Source organism: Urtica dioica, chromosome 8 (assembly GCF_054948205.1).
Source record: "Urtica dioica subsp. dioica isolate 48M chromosome 8, U.dioica_male_clone48M_v1_H2, whole genome shotgun sequence".
NCBI lineage: Eukaryota > Viridiplantae > Streptophyta > Magnoliopsida > Rosales > Urticaceae > Urtica > Urtica dioica.
In genome coordinates, this window is record NC_142763.1 from 39,067,636 (window position 1) to 39,089,764 (window position 22,129).

The following is a 22,129-nucleotide window of genomic DNA, read 5'->3' on the forward strand; positions in this document are numbered from 1 at the left end:
TCACATCTTTTTATTAATTTATTTTGAGTTTAGATTTAAATCCCACCGTCCATAACTAAACCGATAGGATTTTAACCTTCGAAAACAATTTTAAAAGGAAAAAAAGAAAAGAGGAAGAAGAAAGAAAGACAAAGGTTGGCCTAGAGACCACGTCACTAATTATTGATTTTGCACTTATTAACTGCTAGAGTAATTAATTAACGGGACAGATGATAGTGTCTCATCAGAATTTGGATATCAGTGACACGCTATGCTTTGCCAGTCAATTTTTTTTTTGTATCTTTCGTTTGACTTGAGGGGACCAATTTGTTTTTACGTTCTTTGAAACTTTCTCCTCTGTTTATTTGCCAAGTGTCTTTGTGTTTAATAAGCTTTATAAACCATTTATTTTGTACAATTGGGTGGGGATCTTTAAAAATCAAATAGGCCATTAGTTTATTATCAATATGAGTATCAACATTATTTGAAGCATAGTCGTAGGTCTAATCACAAATAGTGTGTTTGATGAGATAAGAGAAAATAATAAATAGCATTAAATTCTAAAAATGTTAAATAAATAAATAACTACAAAAATTGAAAGAAATTCCTTAAACTTCAAGAACGAAGACATCCCGTTATATTTGAAAATTGAACCCATGACCGCATGCAAAAAATACCTCAAGGGAATGAGGAGTGTAACCCAAATTTGATTCTTAGGGCAATCACGTTTATTATTATTCAAAGTGTTTGTAAAAAAAATTATTGTGCAATTTAATAAAAATAATATGAATTATCTTGTTTTCAAATATTTTTTTATGATACCTCATTTCTCATTCTTATTATGTCAGTACTTGTTATTCGTGGATGTTTTCTATTATGCCATTACTTTAAGCCTTCACCTTTTAAAAATATAAAAAATGAGTAATTATTTAGACGCGCCGATGACGGTATAACAAAATAATGTTTGTGATACTTCAAAATAATATGAATTATCTTGTCTACAACAATTTATTTTTATGATATCTCATTTCTCGTTTTTATTATGTAAATACTCTTTACTCGTGTACATTTTCTATTATGCTATTATTTTAAGCCTTCACTTTTTAAAATGAGTAACTTTTTAGGCGCGTCGAGGACGGTAGAGCAAAATAATATTTGTGGAAACATAAAAAAATATAGAAATATGTAGTAGGTATTAGTGTGATATATTTAAATATTTATGTGTCCATTTTAAAGAAGTTACATAATTTATTTGGCAATTTAAGGCTCGGAAGGCTTTCAATTAATTTGCCGAAGGTTTTCTTACAAGAAGGAAACACGGTTTTCTTTTAAAAATAACAAATTTACCAATTTTAAATATATAAATTAATTATTGGAATTAAAATTTGGTTTAATATGTTGATGGCAGGGGTGGAGCTGGGAGGGCTTAAGCCCTTAAATTTCAGTTTTGATTTTTTTTATATATTACTTAATTAGTTATTTATATTTTCTATTAATTTTTTTTTACCAGCCTCCGAAAATAAATTTATCCTGCCTCCGTCCCTGCTTGATAGTTTCTCAATCTAAAGGAGTCTAGCTATGAATTAATTTGTTTATGATTAAACAAACCTAAACAAAAGTACTTTAAAAATGATGAAGATAACAAAATTAGACTTGGGTTCAGAAGAAAGTGATCATGGGCTTCAAATAAATGTAAGCCCAATATAAGAATCAATGGGCTGAGACTTTTCTTGAGGAAGAAGGCATATTTATTTACCTATTTGTTCCACTTGCCGTGCCAACACAATGGCTTCTTTGTCTACATTAGTTTCTTGTTACAATGACTTCGTATCTTTCATTGTCCAAAGAGTGAGACTACTATGTCTTCTTCTTCAATTTGATTTCTTTGTCACAAGTTTCTTCAACTTCAATTTGGCTAGGGATCTCTTCAGTCTTTTCCTTGAAAATAAGACATATTACACATTAACCTAAGGATTTTTTTTTTCTTATTTTAAAAAATACTAATATGAAACTAATTACAAACATGTTACAAACAAAACTAGTTGATGTAAATTAATCTTAAGTTTTTTTTTTTTTTTTTTACCTGATGAGGATGATTAGGTCGAGAGATAAGCGAATCATTGGAAGATATACTTTGCAAAATCTCCAAAAATTTGGTTTGAACGATAATTAGTGCTTTTTTCCAATATTGAACTACGAAATTCCCGGTCTTGCTTCGAATTTCCGATATATTCCGGTCAATCTCATCTTCATGGCTAACCATAAAGGGTTTGAAAAAACAACCGTAAATATATTTCGCTCCCTGTAAATATAAATTAGTGGAGAAAAATCAAATTTGGCCATTGCGTTCTTTAAAAATACTAAGATTTGAATATCATACGTACCTTCATTTTGGATGACCATAAATAGATGAGAAGTCCCAACTTGGCTTCGCTATATAATGGAAACCTGCACAAGAAAAATAGTAACTTTTGTGGGTAGATATTTAACAAAAATATAACATATTAAATACATTTAAAATTATCGTGTCGATACCATGAAAAGAAAACATCTCCGATTCTTTCTAAAACGGTAAACAAGGCAACCAACATCCTGAGATAAACACAAAAAATAATTGTTATTAAAAATCTCAAGCATAAATAAAGTATAATTACACAGATAATGTTATTACCAATATTGACACCAAGTTAGAAGAATCTCAGTCTCAGGCTTGTTATTAGCTCTATTATTTTCTACAATCTTGAAGCACTCATAAGCTGGATAAGCATAACCAAATACCATCCTGTCCAAAAAATAAATAATCATATGAGATATAAAGAGAACATTAAAGATTGAAATATTGATTGCAAACTTACAGAAGCGTCCTAGAAAGAAAAGAACCCAACATTTTTGCGAATCACTTGTGATTCTTTTGTTAGTGGATGATTATAATGATAATGGTTTAGTTTTTCAAATTATGAAGCCATATAAAAACTGTCTCGTTTATAGGCTTCAAATACGGTTGAGGTGTATCGCTTGAAACGGCATATCAATTGAATTTGAAAAAAGTAACTAACAAAGCACGATAAAACGACACCAAATTGGTCTGTTATGCAAACGTCATCGTTTTTGCGCTTCCGTAAAAACGACAACAAATTAGCGGAAAAACGGCGTCGTTCTCTCGTGGAATGTCAGCCAGGAAAAAAAGAAACGGGTAATTACAGCGAGAGAGAAAGAGACAAAAGCAACATCGAAAAACTATAGAAATGATGCCACGTCAGAAGCAAATGGATGAGCAAAAAACTATACTCAGTCACACAACCAAAGAAAACCGTTTTCTCTCTTCTTTTCTCTCTCCCTCTCTCTGGTTTCTCTTCCTCTATCCTCATTTACTCGAATTAAAGCCATTCAAACTCCAATTTCTTTCTTTCTCTAACTACACTTTCTCTCTCTACCCTCGTCAATGGAAGTTAGCTTCTCTGCGAAGCCTCAAATTCTGACGCTAATCTCATGCACGCCTCTCTCCTCGCACTCTCGGCCGCTCCGCCGCGAATTTCTCGGCTCCGGCCACAATCTCCGACCACCTGGATTTCTTCACTCTCGCCGGAAACAGAGAAATTCTTCGTCGTCGCTGCCGTGTCATCACTCTCGGTCATCGCGGTTTGTTCTAAGAGCTTCTCTCGGTTCGCAGCCGGTCCTCATCGTCGTCGCAGTCTTTTCAGTCTCCGCAGCTTCTTTCGTGTTCTGGAATTACTTAAACTCCAAGAAAAAATCCAAAGAGGTTTGTTTCTTTTCTCAATTATGCTTAATTTTCGAATATATAGAATTTGTGTATGCATGTAGCGCTAGAGCCGATCATATTGCTTTTCTAGGAAAGCGAGAATATTGAAAGTTAATTAGCAGTAATGATTTCTAAAATTAAGAAGTTTTACTATGCTCTAGCTTATAAATGTCGTGTGACTTAATGTATGAATGGCTCAAAAAAACTATCAGTCATATAAGGAAAGGCAATTTGATGAAATGATTCAAGTGTTTTAAGGAACGAGCTAAATTTAAGTGATTAAGTGGAAAATCATTCACAACTCCATATTATTAAGGTTTTTATTTTATTTTTATTTTTATTTTTATTTTTATTTTTATTTTTATTTTTATATCGCACGCAACTCTATGTATTGTAATCTACAATTTATATTATTAGTCATTTCTGTTTGACACGCACCTCATATATCATCTAAATTTATATTATTAGTCATTTTTTTTTTAATTTTTTGAACGATTAAATTTGTTAATATTGACGAGTGTGAATTTCGGAAAACAGTAACTGCAGAATTGTACAGTATTCTTCAAGCTGTAAATAATCAGAAGTTTAAATATTCGGTATTTGGATTCATACATAAAGGTTGTAACAGAACAGTTATGTATTGGAACTCCACTTCTAATCAATGAGACTCGTAAGATGAGATGAGTATTTACCATATTTTCTGACCTGTGTAACGAAAATAGGTGTCTTCATCGGCGAATTTCAAGTTGCCTAAAATGGGCGTGAATGTCATGAACCATGTCATCAAGAGTCAGATGAACGATTTCGCAGATGAGAAGATAGAGAGTGGTCATGCTTCAGTGGACGCAGAGGCTTCATTACAGTTTCACAGTGCTTCTTCGATGAACAAAGAGTCTCTTGTGTGTGGCACAGTGGAGTCGTCTAATACGAATGTGCTTGTTTCCGATGGTAGCTCTACGTTTACGAACGGGTCTAGCATTTTGAACCAATCATTTTCACCTCTGGTCTCAGAACCAGTCATCATGGAGCCACATCATCATTTGTCCCAGAAACTGAATGGCGCACAGATCGAGAAGTTGAGAGAGGAAATCGAGTCTGGGTTTGGTGGTACTTCGTTGAACGGAAATAGCTCGGCCCATTTGGAAGAAGATTTTTTTTCCGACTTTGGATCGGACGTGGAGACTGAAGGACCAAAGGTCAATGGTACTTCCATTAAAGAAATTGATTCGGTTGAAGAAATAAATAAACGGGACTTGGAGAGAAGAGAAGTCAGTGAAGAGGTTGAGACTGTAACACTCGATTTTTTGCTTGGAGAGTCAGTGAGAGATGAGCTTCAGACATTCCATGTTGAAACCAAGTCAGATGAGAAACAAACAGCAAACATCAATGGTCATAAATCACCATCTCCTAATGCCCCCATTTCTTCGTCACCAAGAAACTCCATTTTGAATGGCATTGATACTTCTGCATATATTCCCGGCATTAAAGGTAACTCCATGGAGAAGTGCACATTGAACTCAGTTTGTTATTACATTGTATAATTTTTTTTTTTGCTTGTTTCACTCAGTAGCTTCGTAGTTTTGTGTTTTCCCATTCTGCTAGCTGTACATAAATAGTGTTTGTTTCTGCAGAGAATGTCCAAGAAAAGATTCCTCTTGCTAGTTCTAAAGAAGGCTATGTTCCTAGTGAAAAAGACCTGATACAAGGAAGACGAGATTCAACAGGTGTAAAAAATGGCATCTTGGCTCCAAACAGCCAGACGCCCCACCTAAATGGTGTCAAAGGAAAATATCTGGTCTCAGAAAAAATCAGTACTTACACCAATTTGCTAAAAGATGGGAGGTACGTTGCTAGAATATCCGGTTTAGAGAAGCGTACACAACAGCATGGCCATGAAATACTTTCATGGCAAAAGAGAAAAAAGAAGATTAGTTTGAAATGACGTACTTATAATTGTATGGTATCGGTTTATTAGGTTGCGTGACGCAGTTGAAGTGCTTGAAGATATGGAACAAAGAGGTTACCTTGATATGAATAAGGTAATAAATGTAATTCTTACACTGCATAAAGGCTTTGATTTTATTTTTTTATTTTATGGATTCTTATTTTGTATAAGCCTCTGCTTCCAGGTGTATCATGGAAGGTTCTTTAATATGTGCAAAACTAAAAAGGCTGTGAGGGAGGCTTTTCGTTTCATCAATTTGATTCCAAGTCCAACATTGAGCACGTATAATATGCTTATGTCCGTGTGTACGACTTCTCAAGATGCAGAGGGTAGTTCACGGTTTCTCTGAACTTTTTTTGTGACTCAATTCTCTATCATTTTTACTCTCATAGAATATGATCAATTATTATGTAATGCAATCACTTAGGAGCCTTCCAAGTGCTGCAACTTGTTAAGGAGGGTGGACTGAGAGCCGATTGCAAACTCTATACGACTTTGATATCAACTTGTGCTAAGAGTGGAAAAGTTGACACAATGTTTGAAGTATGTTATCCTTATTGGGACCAACTTAATTTGTACATTATTTAAGACCTTTTTTTTTTTTTTTTTTTTTTTTTTTTTTTTCCCTGATGTAGGTGTTGATGCATTACTTAAGTTTGAAGACGCTCGATTTGAATTGCGAAAGCCATATCAATAGTTGAATTGTTTCCTGTGGTTATCTTCTCAGGTGTTCCATAAGATGGTCAATGAAGGGGTAGTACCAAATCTTCACACATATGGAGCACTGATTGATGGCTGTGCTAGAGCAGGTCAAGTAGCTAAGGCTTTTGGTGCTTACGGTATAATGAGCTCCAAGGTATGGTATTCCATGTTTAGTTATCAACTTGAATGTGCTTCTTAGTTCCCATATTTGGACAATTCGAATTAAGTGTTTATGCTGATATGCAGTAGAATGTGAAGCCAGATCGGGTTGTATTCAATGCTCTGATTACTGCGTGTGGTCAATCGGGGGCTGTTGACCGCGCTTTTGATGTTTTAGCAGAAATGGCAGCAGAAATAAATCCGATTGAGCCAGACCACGTCACTATCGGTGCATTGATGAAGGCGTGCGCAAAAGCAGGCCAGGTAATTTTCCATTCCTAAACATATTTGTGTAAATGCTTTATCCCTTTTAGTGTTTTTTTTTGTTTCGTTGATTCTGAGTCTTTTATATAGGTTGATCGGGTGAAAGAAGTATATACAATGTTGCATCGATATAAAATTAAGGGCACCCCAGAGGTGTACACCATAGCAATTAATTCTTGCAGCGAGACGGGCGACTGGGAGTTCGCTCGCAGTGTGTACGACGACATGATTAGGAATGGCGTTGTCCCCGATGAGGTAATTTTATTAAAATTTGATATCGTTAGAATTACAGCCCTAGCCCAACCTACCGAAAACGGTTTGTAGTGCAAAGAAAAAAATAGACACATGTATTTATGGTGGTTCCCTCTCAATGAGAGAGCTATGTCCATTTTTTGCTGAAAATTTCACCATGATGGAAGAAAAGAGAGAATAAAGTTTCCAAGTGACAATCCTCGCACACTCCCAAAAGACAGCAATCCGGGTGAATCACGCATAAGGTCTCCATGGCGTAACCGAAAAATCTATCCCGAACAACTAAACAGATCTTTCGAACAAAGACATGTCCACTGGTGTAATGGTCTTTCTAGCGGGATATCTTATTTGGACGCTCCATTTTCATGCAGATGTTTCTCAGTGCAATTGTAGATGCTGCTGGGCATTCTGGAAAGCTAGAGGCTGCTTTTGAAATACTACAAGAGGCCAAAGATCGAGGATTGAGAGTCGAAACTGTATCATATAGCTCACTGATGGGAGCCTGTAGCAATGTATGCAACCCATTACTCAGCTTAAGCTAATAAGTAATTATGCAGTACATTGCTTAAGATCTTGTAGTCTGAAACTACTATATATATTGAGGTAATTTTCATTAACACTAGAAATTGTTAGGATTAGAGCTCTTAATGAAACGTGTTAAATACGATACATAGTGGAAAGAATACAATCAACATAAAGATCTGCTGCAAATTTCACCAGGATGAAATAAAAGGGAGAATAAAGTTCTGAGTTACAATCCTTACACACTCCCAAAAAACAATGATCCCTGTGAAATCTCGCGTAAGGTTTTCATAGCGTAGGCGACACAATTAGGCCAAAATCTATCGCTAATGTCTTTCTAACATCAACCATAATGGGGCGTCTTTTCAAATGTCGTTATTTTGTTGCAAGACTAATAGAAGTTTAAAAATATGTACATTAACTTTTTTTTCCTTCTATGCATTCATGTTGAATTTGATTGAATATCAACCATAACGTTTGTTTTCCATTTAAGAGGTCAGAAAAAGTATTTTTCCCTTGAGATATAGTGTATTCCCTGTTCCAGGCCAAAAGTTGGGAGAAAGCACTGGAGCTATATGAGAATCTTAAGGCGACCAAGTCGAAGCAAACAGTTTCAACTGTCAATGCTTTGATTACAGCATTGTGTAAGCATCATATTTGTTTGGTTAGTTACTTGTGTTAATATAGGATGTTTTTGTTTCTAATATGAAATATTACCTACATGGTCAAACTTTATACAGGCGACGGAGATCAGTTACCGAAGGCGATGCAAGTTCTATCGGAAATGAAGTCATTAGGATTGTCTCCAGATACCATTACGTATTCCATTTTGATGCTTTCAAGTGAAAAGTGAGTTTACGTGGCAAGCGACAGACTGCTTATAGCTTTCAATAACGTTATCGCCGCTGTTGAAACACACCACTTTGTTTTGTAGAAAGGATGATCTCGATACGGGGCTTATGCTGCTTTCTCAAGCCAAAAACAACAGAGTTCCCCTGAGTCTTGCTATGTATAAATGCGTTACTGGTAAATAACAAGTACCAAAACATCTGGCTTCAATTATTACCCAGTGAATCTATGGATACTATTAACACTCCTTGGTAAATCTATGAAGGCCTGTGCTTACGAAGATATGATCGGGCTTGTATGTTTGGTGAGCCGATTTTGTCCCTTGACGCAGGACAACCACAAGTAACCAATAAATGGTATCCGAATTTGTAATTGTAAAAAAAAAAAAAAAATCCAAAAATTTGATAAGAAACTTGACGTAATCTTATGCTAACCTCTCTTTCAAGATTACCTTTTTTTCTTTTTCGGAAAACAATTTCTAAAAGTCATGCTATTTTTTGTTTTTTGGTTTTTTATGATGCAATGTTTTCTCAGGACATCGTCTGCCTTAACGGTCTACCGAGAAATGATCACATTAAATATCGTACCCACGATTGAAGTTTTATCGCAAGTGTTGGGATGCTTGCAACTTCCTTCCGACGCGTCCTTGAAAAAGAGGATCGTCGAAAACCTTGGTGTGATCTCTGATACCTCAAATCTGTGCTCGTTGATCGACGGGTTTGGCGAATATGACCCCCGTGCCTTTTCCTTACTCGAGGTAAGCAACACTCAACAACTAACTAACAACAACCAGATTTTGAGAATTCTAATAACACCATCAACGTTGTGATGATAAAGGAAGCCGCGTCTCTTGGGATCATTTCATGTGTATCGTTCAAACGAAATCCCATCATCGTCGATACAAGAGATTTTCCTGTTCATGCAGCTGAGGTGTGTCTGATGTGCATTTTTCCAAATTATTTGTATCAAAGCAAAGTCTAAATAGATACACGTGTAGCTCAAGAATTCATGTTTATGATATTCCTGTTTCAACTTTCCAGGTCTACATTTTAACCGTTTTGAGGGGTCTCAAGCATCGTCTTGCTGCCGGTACTATAACCTCCCTTTACTATCTAGTTTTATATTATAAGATTACTTTTTGTCTTTCTATTTTGAGGTTTCTGATAGAGTTTGATCTTCAAACACATTTTAAACCCTTTTTATTTACAGCCGCTCTGTAGAAGTTATTACCAACTTTTTTCTGTTGTTTACTATATTGCTTAGGCGCAAGGTTACCGACCGTAACAATTTTAATCCGGTCCGAGCCACTCAAATTTAAGTCTCAAAAGGGAGAGAGGAAGATCAGCGTTGCAGGGAGGTAAGACCTACACTAAACAACAAAGACTTGAGAAAATGGAAATCATTGCGCAATTGACATTTTTTTAATCACGGCACTAACATAAAATTTGCAAAATAGCCAATGTTTCACAATTCTTAGAGAATTAGCCTAATGTAAGCTTAAAAAGCTTAACGGGTTCAAACTTTATTATGCAGTTAATTACAGACTCAGGTGTCTGATTTACTGCAGAATGTGAAATGTGAAACCGTGTGTATCTCACAAAAAAAGTTGTCCAAACACTAAAATTTTACTGTATCTTTTTTTATACAATTGCGAAAAAATGATGGTTTTTTTTTTCTTCTTATCTTCTTTCGATCAAACAAGGATTGGCCGGGCCATCGCGGAGCTACTGAGAAGGATCGGGTTGCCATACCAAGGAATCGAATCACACGGAAAGATAAAAATTCACGGGCTGAGCATGAGAAGATGGTTCGAACCGAATCTCGCGTCCTCTAATAACTCTCCTTCCGGCGGAAAATCGGAAGAATTAATGGACTTCTCGCAGTTTCGGCCGGGCAACGGAATCGCTCACCAGCAGCGTAACATCAGATCCGAAACTTTCTCTTTGGACTGATCAGACTTTTGTTGTCATGATCATCATCATCAACAATCTTACTTTGTCCATTATGACCCGTCCCGAGCCATATATAAACCCGAAAAAGATTTTCCCTCCATAGTATACATACACGATCCCGACGAGGAATAAGCGAATGCGTATCGATAGAGACTTCGGATTCTCTCAGAAGCCAAAACTTGTGCATAGAGGAGAGATCCCATGGAGCGGCATAAGCATATTATTATTAGTTTCGATAATTTGATGCCATATATATAAGTCAATAATGTCCCTTTTTCTTCCTAAAATAGCATCATAGAAGATTTTTTCTAAAGTAAATTGAGGATTAATGGTACATATGTACATCTCTATCATACTCTTAAGTAGTACTACTCTTGTATCTGAGACAGACGCAAAACACCACTAAACTAAAACTTTTTTCTTGTCAATGTCAAATATTTCTTAATCTCCATTATTACTCTTTAAGAAATTTATTTTGTTGTACAGATAATGAGTTGTTTAGATAAGACAATGTGCTTAGGATTAATAATGATAGAGATGTGTTAACAGTTCTTTAGGATTAATCTGACAGAATACGAAATTGTTTGTACACATTCGTACGAAAACATGAGTACCCACAAAGTCCAATCGCATTCACACCCACAAAAAAAGAAAAAGAAAAAGGAATACGAACATGGAAGACCTGAGGCTGCTAAAATGAAAGGTCAAATCACACATAATGCAAAACAATTGCATGTGACAATGTTGGTATGGAGAAACAATCTCAAGTATGAAGTTGATATAAGCTCTGATCATTGTTATCAGAATTGAGAGCATAGCCCGCAGAAATGGACTCGAGCCATCAATCTCATCTCTCTTCTCTTTGGTTATCAAAACATGATATTCAATAAAAGGATCACGGACAACTGTCTATTATTCAATTTCAAAGCTCAAACCAGAAGACATGAATTTAAGCGCTCTCTGCACATTTTTGTTAACCATCTCTTCAGTCGCTGCTGTAAATAATAATAATCATAAATAATAATTCTTAAAGGTTTTTTGGGCTATAATGAGTGAGTGTCACTATGTGGTGTCACTGTCAGAACAATAATGACTATGGAGATAGAGAAAGCTTATATGGAACATCTAACTTTATTTTTTTGGGCATATATTTACGAGCCTATCTGAGTTGGATTTGCTGCCCACATTTTGGGCATCGAGTTATTTGTATTACTGCCCAAATAATTCGGAATTTTACTTCCCCAAAATTCCCTCACGACCACAATATACAATGACAGTGATATATTATGGCATACCCATTTCACCTGAGCAATATTGCATTTGCATGATAGTACGTTTACGTAACACACACACACACACACACACACACACATTATCTTGTCAGTTTTTGAACTATAAATCTCTCATTGATTTTTGCTTATAGCTCCATTCATTATGAAACTCTCAACAGCTTATACTTGGTTGCATCCATGAGAAAACTACATTTCATTTCTATTATCGTTGCCTACATAATTATCACTAATAATGAGAAAAATATATCAGAAAATCGGTTCTTGCTCCATTTTTTTAACTAATTTTTATTTTGTGCGAGTTGATCTGGCCATATTTCTAATATGATACATCATAATTAAACCCAACTATAAGTCATTAGGCGACCGGTAAATATTCATTCATACATATTAAAATTAGACAATGTGATATGTGCTCCTTAAAATTATATGGCAATCAGCGTGAGTTAGATCCAAAGTATATGGTTTCATAACGATAAATGGCAATAGGCCATTGAATAATGATAAATTTTTATGTCATTTTTATTATATATTTTGCCTTCCCACATCTCCATGAAATTTAAGATAAAAATGAAATATAATTTGGAAACAAACAGACGTAGAAGTCTACCGCTAAAAAAAGTGGAGCGTGGAGATATGATATTATTGAACTGCATAAAATATCTGTACGTCGTGTTAAATAATTAGAAATCCAAGATTGGGCATTTAAAAATATTTCAACAGTCATTAGAAATAGATATATATATATATATATATATATATATATATTGTTAATATTTTAATAAGCTTTTTTTCCGCATTTTTGTTTGGTAGGCGCTATTATTGTAATGATTATCAAGCGAACATAAATTAAAACTGAGAACAAATCTATCAATGAAAAAGGGGACTTTTTTTTTATCATTCGTCAACAACAAAAATAATTCACTCTCTCTTGTCTACAAAGTAATTACAAAGCTAATTAATTAACACGCGTAGATTATCTACCCTCGTCTAGTCCACTACTAATACATATTGATCAATCTAGAAGAGAAACAAAAGCAAGAAAACGACGAGTGTTTGTTAGTCGTTTTCTTGTTCACGAAAAATTAGAAGGCAAAGAAGCGTTCAAGTGAGAAGTGATGAGGTGGACGAAAAAGTCTTCTCGGCAAGGGATGGTCAAACCTCCCATGGGATGGTTGAACCCAAACTCTTCCTCGGATCTCTTCAGAAGCTCTCTGAACGTTGGGTGGTTCAAATACTCGATCGGAACCACGAACCTCTTCTTCTTCTGCAACTCTCCCACGTACACCGCCACGTGGCCTTTTGGCACGTGGCATTGGTTTTGGTGGTGATGAAGCTTGAGAGCTTGCTTGAAGCTCTGCATCGTCGATGGCAACCGAATTCCCATTGCTTGATATGTAGTAACTCTTTGAATCTTCGACCGATCTATTTATGTTTTTGTTGGTGTGTACTTATATTGTGAAGTTTTTGAGATTATGGTTGTTTTAGTTTTTGGTATTTATAGGAGATTGAGAGATCACTTAAATAATACCGCCAGGCGGGTATTATGTCATGAGTCTGACAGCCAGGTAAGCCTCTGTGGGACCCCCTCATCAAGACTACCACATGGCTTTGCTCATATCATTAGTATAACTTTCTCTCCCTCTCATAATAGATTTCATAATTTCTTTTGAAACCCAAGATATAAGGGCAAATAAAAATGGGAAAAGGATTGCTCGTGCCTTTGGAGTTAGTATATAACTATATATTATGAATTGGGTGGTGATCATGATAGATGTCATGTAGAAAAGAATAATATACTGAGGGGATTTTTTGAAATATATTTCAATGAAAAAGTTGTCAGTAGCTCAGTATTGCTTAATATAGTAGATGAGTCATGAATACATTAAATTAAAGTCATTAAATTTCAGTGATTTTTGAAAAATTAAATAAAAGTGATTTACGATGAATATATTCACTAGTAGAAATATTGGATTCCATGACGGGAAAACCCGTCGTGCAAAACATCCACGACGATATTTTTTTGTCGTAATTGAACAACGATTTATAAATTTAGAAGGTTTGATTCAAGGCCGGATTAAGTGATCGCATCAAGCCGGGAATGCGGTACTCGAAATTCATGAATACGCTCTCCTAGATTCAAGATCGTTGTTCGTTCGTCGTGGAGTCTGAGAATAAGAAGAAAAAGTAGAAGAAAGCTAAAAGGGCGCAAAGGCGGTGAGGATTTCTTTGATTGAGGTCATCAAGATTATTTTAATGATTTTGTGTGTGATTAAGAGAAAATTATGTGCGGAAAGTTCATGGCAACATTTCAGAACTCTGGAATCGAGTAGTAAGTGTTTAGAAAAATTGGAATTGATTACTAATGGAGATTTTTCTTTTGTAGAAAAACTCACACGACGCAAGCGCACGTATTGTCAAATAGTAGATGTGCTTAGAGCACGGATATCGATCCCACGAGGAACTTGTCTATTTTTTCGATATTAATTAACTAGGAAACCTAAATGAGTTATGAAAATGTAAAATATGAGGTTTTTTTATTGTGGTTTTTATAGTGATAATAAATTAAAATGCAAAATTGAACAAAAACAATTAAAAACAAAGACATGACAAATGATAAAGAGAGTGAAGCAGCATGACTTCGTTGGGTTCTTCAATTCAGTCGGTTCTAATGATTCTACCAACAGTTAGTGTTTGGGTGAACCTAGTCTAATTCTCTCTTGAATACCCATTAATCTATCTCGAGTAAAAACGGGCCTAAGTGTTTGAGACATTTACACTGCTCGGCTTGGATCCTATTAAAACAAACAATGGCATTTGCTACGGAAATTCAAACAACTACACAAACTCCCTAATCTTTCTATAGATTAGGTAGATGAATGAGAGAGCGGATTGAGCACACTCGATTACCACCTCTCGGTGTCTAAGCGGGTCTGGAGATTCACTACCTAGTTAACTAAGCTAAGCAATGATATTAACCACCTCAATTATCTTGATTACCATAAAACAAACAACATTTAAGCTTAATCCTAGCATAATCTACTAATCGAATCAATCAGACAACTACATCGCACCCCTCATATGTGCTTAGCCACTCATGATTATATTTAAACAAAGCAATATTGAAATGAGCATAAGCGTAAACACAAAGAAAGACATAATCATTCAATAATCAACAATCAAAACCAATTCAACAAGAAATCTAAAGTCTCAATCAAGATTAACTTAAGTTATCTCAAATCAACTACACGAGATTAAAACTAAAATAAAAAAGATAAACAACATGGAGTTCAAGAACAAGTAATGAAAAATAAGAAATGATAGAAGGATAAAACTATGGAGATGATGGTAATGAGTATTAGGTTGGAGATGCTTATCACTAGCTCTCTTCTTCTTCTTCTTCTTCTTCTTCTTCTTCTTCTTCTTCTTCTTCTTCTTCTTCTTCTTCCCCAAAAGCTTCAATGGCTTTTTCTCCCAAATCCTCTCTCTCTCTCTCTCTCTCTCTCTCTCTCTCTCTCTCTCTCTCTCTCTCTCTCTCTCTCTCTCTCTCTCCTCTAAAATCCAGTCGAATGCGTGTTAATAAAAAAAATTCCCTAGCAAAGAGTATTTAATGTTTCGATAGATATTTTCGGAGCACTCTAGGGCCTTGGATGCCAAGATGAGCTAAAAAATTGAGCTCTTTAAAAAACTGCTTCCACGAAAGTACGCAATGCGTTGGCTCCTCAACACGTCGTGACAGTTTGAACGGCGCAGACGCCTGAGAATCTGTGTAGCTTGGCATCACAAATGCGATCCATTCCTAGGTCGACGCGACGCGTCGTCCTTCAGCCTCTTGTCACATCGCGTGGGTTGGTCAATGCGGCACATTGATTTCCTTGTTGACTTTTCTCCAGCTCTGACTTTGAACTTTTGAGAGCCGTCACTTGCTTTGTTTAGCTCCGATTTAGCTTGTTTTTTGACCAATACCTTCTCTTACTCTCTTATACTTGAAAATACACTAAAAACTATAAATAGCATCAAAAACCTCAAGAACAAGTCTCAATTCACTCTCTAAAAGAATTAATAAGTGTGAATGAATCACACTTATCAATTACCTCTTCCCCTCCACTAGGAAGGGGTATATATAGGTGGAGTAGGGCTATGAAGCCCTAAGACTCGAGTGTGGAGCGCTCATGGCATGTGAGAGAGGCCATGTGCGCATGCGCAAGTCGAGACGCTGACGTGGCACGTAAGGGGTAGGCACGGCGAGCACGGAGGCCTATTACTTGGCGCACAGGCGCGGCACGCCTGGTCTTCTGACGGCGTGTGCCAAGCTCTCTACGGGCCCTTGTCGTCGTGGAGTACGCCATTGCGGTGCGCACACGTGCTGGCTCGAGCATGGCTCATTTTTTTTGCTATATTTTCGCCTTTTAGGCCTGAGTCTGCACGGTGCCTGTTGTCGTGGAGTGTGCCATTGTGGTGCGCACACGTGCTAGCTCGAGCGTGGCTCATTTTTTTTTTTATATATCTTTTCGCCTTTTCAGGACTGAGGGTTTTGCTGTGGATGTCCCGATATGCTTTGACATCAATGTCTTTACAAGTCGTGAATACTTTGATATTTTTGGTTTTCCAAAAACGAACGACAAAGGAATCCTATGTCATGGAAAGTAGTTTCCACAGCAGTCATTTTATATCATGGAAGCTTAAAAAATGTGGTAATTTTTTTATTTTACATAGCGATGAGGAGTCCTAGAGAGTATTAGTTCCATCATGAATTGGGTTTTTATAAGTGCATTTTACACACTTATCATTTGTTTTTAAATTTGAATCGTAGTAAGTCCTTAGGTAATTTAGATGTATTTCTTGTAGTTTTATTAGTTTTTCAAGTTTTTGGGAGACTATCTCTTGGAGATATATGAAAAAAAAGTTAGAGCAATTCAAGATGAGTAATATATTATTTTGGATAACTTGGATCGAAACAAGAAACATAACTCATGTTTTTGCATGATTTTGAGAGCCTCAATTGACGATTTTGGATGCATTCTTTCAAAAATTGAATAAAGCTTTCTCTAATATTTTCAATGTATATTTATAATAGCAAAAACGAACATCGGAACAAAAATTTATGACCATTTCAAGTACCATTGCGTGATGCGTTGTACCCTCCGTGGGCCGCACATGCACTAGATTTTAAGCGCAGCAGCAAGTAAGCAATGTTCAAATTCGCGAATTTAGATCGTTTTGAGCCATTGAGTCTCATCTAATGGTCCATATGACTCCGAAAACATCTTGAAAATCTACATTTACGAGTTAGAATCCCTTAAAAACAAGTATGGTTTATTTTAAGTTTGAGTTTTCTTGTTTGTCTAGTTGGGGTAGTAGAAGAATCGTAGAAAACGACCCGATCCACCACCGTCATTGCTGTCATCGAAATCAAAATTTCACCGTCTTTTCTTTTACTTGAAACTCCCATCTTTATTATGTTTGGTTATATTGTTATGATTTTCATAATTGCTTTTTAATTTTCTTCGTTTTTTCTTCTCGTCATTATGAACTAATTTGCTTGATATTGGTGATGACTTAGATTTCTTTGATTATGGAGGAGGCCGGTGTCCATTTAGGATAAAGGTGAATTGGTAAAGAACACCAACCTCGTCGATCAAATGAAGCTCATTGCTTAGAACGTACGTGGTTGGGAAACATTAGTTTATAACATCTTAGATATTATCTTGTCTTTGATGGTTTTTTTTGTGGTTGATTGTGATCGTAGAAAACAGGGCTTTTGTTATTTTATGATTTTAAATGTAATTTAATTGTTAAATGTTTATGCTTATGTTATATCGATGTGTGTTTTAGATATAATGATAAATAAGATACATTCCTGATTTCTATTGTAATTCTAAACAAAAATATTCTAATTCTAATGCTTGACATGAATATGGACAAGCCCTACACGTGAATGATCGAGAATGATTGGAACAAAGTTTTGGTCGACGGAGAAGATGAAAATGGGAGTATGGAGGCTCCATGGATAAAATGTTGCTAACTAAATTCTCTCTACTCACTACGAGCTAATAAATTCATATATTTTTTTCTCGAAAAAATTGGTATATTATTATTATATTATGTTATTAGGGATACTTTTCTAATACGTGTATATATAAATATAGAGAAATTGTTGGAATAGTTCAAGCTACATGTAATGAAAATTATAACTTAATTATTGAAATATTGAAAATATAATTAACTCAACTCATGTTAACTCTTGCTTTAGTTTAGTAGATCATACGCATTATCTTAGTCAGATTATATTTTTAATTATAAAATACTTAGACTAAAATTAATAATTATGTGTCACATATATATTTTTATATATTTATAATACATATTCGCTTCCGTGATGTTATTTCATTTTTTTGGTATTAAACTGGTACCTTCTTTTTTGTTCTATTTTCTTTTGCGGGGATAGAAGATATACATAGTATGTCATAATGTCATGGTATGGAATCGTCCGAATTTCAAGGCATGAAAACTTGAGGCCGTACACCGGAAAACAGTGAGCAATTCCATATATCATATGGCCACTTGATGAATACTTTTGATATATTAATTAATTTATTATTTGTGTACATCTTTTCTTTAAGATCGATATATACATACATATATATATACATACATATATATATACATACATATATATATATATATATATACATACATATATATTTATATATATGTCACACACAAACATTAATTATCCATACTTTTTGCGAACTATTTGATTTTCATTTATGTTACTCATTATTTCTTCAATAGGTGCACACACCCGTATCAATCCGTTAAATTGAGGATGAAAACGTAAAATGATTTTTTTTCATTTTTTTTTCTTCATTTAATATCCACATTTAAAATACTTCATTTAATATACATTTGTTTATCCTTCGTCTTCCTCATCATACTGTTTCGACAAGCTCAATTCGGACTATGCAACCTCGTCTCAACGTCGCCGAGTTTTGAAGATAACGAAAGTGAAATTCTGTTTAGTCAGAGACTAGATACCGCAGTCAATGTATGCAACAATCTGTTCCGATGATATATATGGATAAATAAACAAAAAATTGGCTACGTAAGCCACCTAAACTATAGGAATTGTAAATTAGCCAACCTTTGGTAAATAATTTGTAAATAGCCAACTTGCATACGTGGCAGCCTATTAACTACCTAAAATATATGTTTGGTTGTGTTAAATAAGGCTTTTATTAATCTGTTAATAAGTTTACTTGGCTATTTACAAGAAATTAACCAAATGTGGGCTATATCTCAATCCACTATATCTGTGTGGCTATATAACTTAATAACCCATAAATAAAAAACAGTTGTAAAAGTAAATGACACAAAGATTGGTAATCCAGTTTGGTGTCACATAATCTGGAGGGCAGTCTGCCCAGTGGAAAAGAAATTCACTAATCAATAAGTAGTCAATAGTAATACAATGGACTTATATGAACGATCCTCGCTTTAAGGCCGTTTTCCTATTACTACATGTGAATTCCTAACCAGGCTCCCTTGAATCTGAGCTCCCCTCAAATCCACTCTCAAACACTCCCCAAGTGTTTGGTAATTTCGATATCGATCCACGTGAATCTTCGATATCAACGCATGTTAATCTTTGCTTAATAAGAAGATATATAGAGTTCAGAGTATTACACCACAGCCATCACACAATTAGCTTTTCAATCCGCCGGTCTTGCACGTCTAAAAATCCTAATTGTGTGAATGAATACGTCAAAGGACCACTAAGGGCAAAGGCTTTCTTTTATAGTGGTATACATATCTGGAAGTTAAAAATGGGGTTTCCTTACTCATTCACGCAGAGAAAATAAATGCAAAAAGTCTTCTACAATCAATTTTCGAGAAACAAGAAACTTGCCAAAATTACAGTTCTGCGCACATTGGTCAGGATGTCTCAACATATCCTGGAGCATGCTGCAAAGCTTAAACTTGGAGTAAAAAAAATAAGCAAACAGCATACGTAACAACAAACTCCTCATTTGGCTATTTTTAGGCAAGCACATCCAGAGCAGTACTCGTCAGACAAAGTCTCAGTAAAATATAAATTGACACTCCAACATAGAGACTAGTAATTAATATGTCAAAAATAGATGATAAATTAACTACCGCTTCCTCTGATTGCCTAAAAAACATACAAAAGCAAAGATCAACCAAAACACAGGGAGACACAAGTCTAAAAAACATGTAGAGTACTAAAACAAATAGTAGAAGCAAATGCAAATCCAGAATGAAGAGGTCTGAAGTTTATTTCTTTAAATGGCTAGATTAAAAAATTTATGAAATATAGGCTACATATTTAAAACCATGTTTGAAATTGATTACGTTTGCTAGATTACCTTAAAAATTATATTATATTAGTGTTATGGGTTGAAGATGATCTTATAGCAAGCAAAAATAAAGCTTCAATTATTAGTGACACCTGTCGGTATGTCTGTGTCATAATCAGTGATTTAACCAAGGTTCGAAATGTCGTTTTCGATGCCGTTTCGAGATTCTTGATTTACGAAAAATCGACACATCGACGAAAAATCGAATGGAAAAAATGTAGAAATGGGCAAATAAAATACCGTTTTCAAATGCCGTTTCGATGAAAAATCGACATGTTGATGGAAAATCGAACGGAAATGATGTTGCAGAATATATTAAATATATATATATATATATACATATATAAATATACGTATTTTACAATTTCTAAAGTTATATATATATATATATATGTATATATATCACAAACTGTGTACCCAATACACATATTATATAAATACGTGTATACAAATATATTTCTACCGGACAAACATATTTGTAGTTTTTTAATTTTATTTATTTATTTATGTTTATATATATATATATAGTTTATTTTTTTGTAAAAAAAAGGTTATCAAGTTCATTTAATAAGAACACTCGTGTGTACGTAAATATTTTATATAAGAAGCGGAGCAATATATAAATAATTGTTATTCCTAGCCGCTTGTTATACCTTTTTTTTTTTGTAAAAAAAAAGTGCATTCATTAAATCGCTGTTCATTTAGCCCACTTTTTCTTTTTCATTTAGCTAATTTGGGCAATTTTTTTAGCCCACGTTTTCATTCAACCCATCCTACTAGGGCAGTAATACTTAATCTTCCTTCTTCTCCATATACAAGTCACGCATCAGGGCAGTAATGCCGCATAAAAAAAAAAAAAAAAAAAAAAAAAAAAAAAAAAAAAAAAAAAAAAAAACTGGAAAGCAATGCAACCAAGACCAGAGCCGTCGTTGCAATTTTCTTCTCGCTGATATAGCTCCCATTTCTCTCACTCTTCAGTCTCATCTCCGATGACTCTCGCCGGTGTACAGAAGCTCTTTGTCGCTTCTCCGAGGACGACAAAAATCGCTCATCTCCGTCGTTTTTTCCGATTCTCCTCGATGTTCTTCGATTTTAACTCATTTTTTTTCTTAAAAGTAACGAAATATGTGTTGGGAAATGAAGGGGGGGGGGGGGGGTATCAGACACAAATGATTGCTCCGAAATAACTCGTCGGTGAAGGACGTAGGATATCAGACACGAACAATCGCTCTAATACCACTTGTTGAAAATAATTGGGAATCAGACACGAACAATCGATCTGATACAACTTGTTGGAGAAACACGGGCGGTATCAGACCCGAACAATCGCTCTAATACCACTTGTTGGTGACGAACGAATGGTATCAGACACGAGCAATCGCTTTGATACCACTTGTTGTAATTATATGCTCACATTGATAACCATATAAGTTGTAGAATAAATTAATTACACTACCAAGAGTTAATTAAATGTACATGGTTATTTAACAAGATCTATATTAATATATTAATTAAATAGTGAAAGCATTCAAACATGTCAAGCAACCAATAAGAACAAAGAACAAGATTCATAGAGAACTTACGGATTGGGCTCAAGAACTGAAACTTCAAGCTTTCTCAATCCGTCTTCAAACGCCTTGATCTCCTTCTTCAAGCTTTCCGATCCTCGTCTTTGAACGCTTTGGTCTCCTTCTTCAAGCTTACAGATCCTCGCACTCCTCTTGATGTCACCGTAGTCTTCCGAAACGTAATCTTCGTACGAATAAAGAAATACGACGTGGGACCACACTTATTGATTTATAGTAATGCGAATGATATATTCTTGGTAGTTTCCAAAATATATTATTTCTTTTTATTGTGTTCACACTAGTGAATCAAAACTTAGCACTTGGATCTCATTTCATGAATCATACTTTCTCTCTTAGTCATCAGATTAATATCTATGAGATTTTATTTTATGTTTAAATAAAAAAATTTAACTATGAGAGAATAAAGAAAATATTTATTTCTTTTTAAATATTATTCTCTCTTAATATTCATGAGAGAGAATGAATGACAATATCTTATTTCCTTTTAAA

General features: G+C 34.9%; 3 protein-coding genes across 3 annotated transcripts; 1 reads left to right on the top strand and 2 right to left on the bottom strand.

Moving 5' to 3' along the window:
- Positions 1–1,640: 1,640 nt before the first annotated feature.
- Positions 1,641–2,871, bottom strand: LOC149389717 (putative HVA22-like protein g). Its single transcript, XM_089624582.1, has 6 exons — positions 2,835–2,871; positions 2,651–2,761; positions 2,515–2,571; positions 2,364–2,427; positions 2,063–2,281; positions 1,641–1,917 (listed from the first exon to the last, which is right to left on the bottom strand). Exons 1-6 carry the CDS (start codon positions 2,864–2,866, stop codon positions 1,837–1,839), a joined length of 564 nt encoding a protein of 187 aa, XP_089480708.1. The 5' UTR covers positions 2,867–2,871; the 3' UTR covers positions 1,641–1,836.
- Positions 2,872–3,253: 382 nt separating this feature from the next.
- On the top strand, positions 3,254–10,831 carry MRL1 (Pentatricopeptide repeat (PPR) superfamily protein). Its single transcript, XM_089622091.1, has 19 exons — positions 3,254–3,739; positions 4,462–5,227; positions 5,371–5,581; positions 5,715–5,778; positions 5,869–6,013; positions 6,112–6,227; positions 6,412–6,540; positions 6,636–6,809; positions 6,900–7,064; positions 7,433–7,573; positions 8,128–8,227; positions 8,324–8,432; positions 8,518–8,609; positions 8,698–8,788; positions 8,967–9,189; positions 9,270–9,362; positions 9,473–9,521; positions 9,696–9,789; positions 10,135–10,831. Exons 1-19 carry the CDS (start codon positions 3,422–3,424, stop codon positions 10,382–10,384), a joined length of 3,330 nt encoding a protein of 1,109 aa, XP_089478217.1. The 5' UTR covers positions 3,254–3,421; the 3' UTR covers positions 10,385–10,831.
- A 1,716-nt stretch (positions 10,832–12,547) lies between these two features.
- LOC149389719 (auxin-induced protein 15A-like) lies at positions 12,548–13,178 on the bottom strand. Its single transcript, XM_089622092.1, has one exon. The coding sequence runs from the start codon at positions 13,058–13,060 to the stop codon at positions 12,749–12,751; it is 312 nt and encodes a 103-aa protein (XP_089478218.1). The 5' UTR covers positions 13,061–13,178; the 3' UTR covers positions 12,548–12,748.
- Between the last annotated feature and the right edge of the window lie 8,951 nt (positions 13,179–22,129).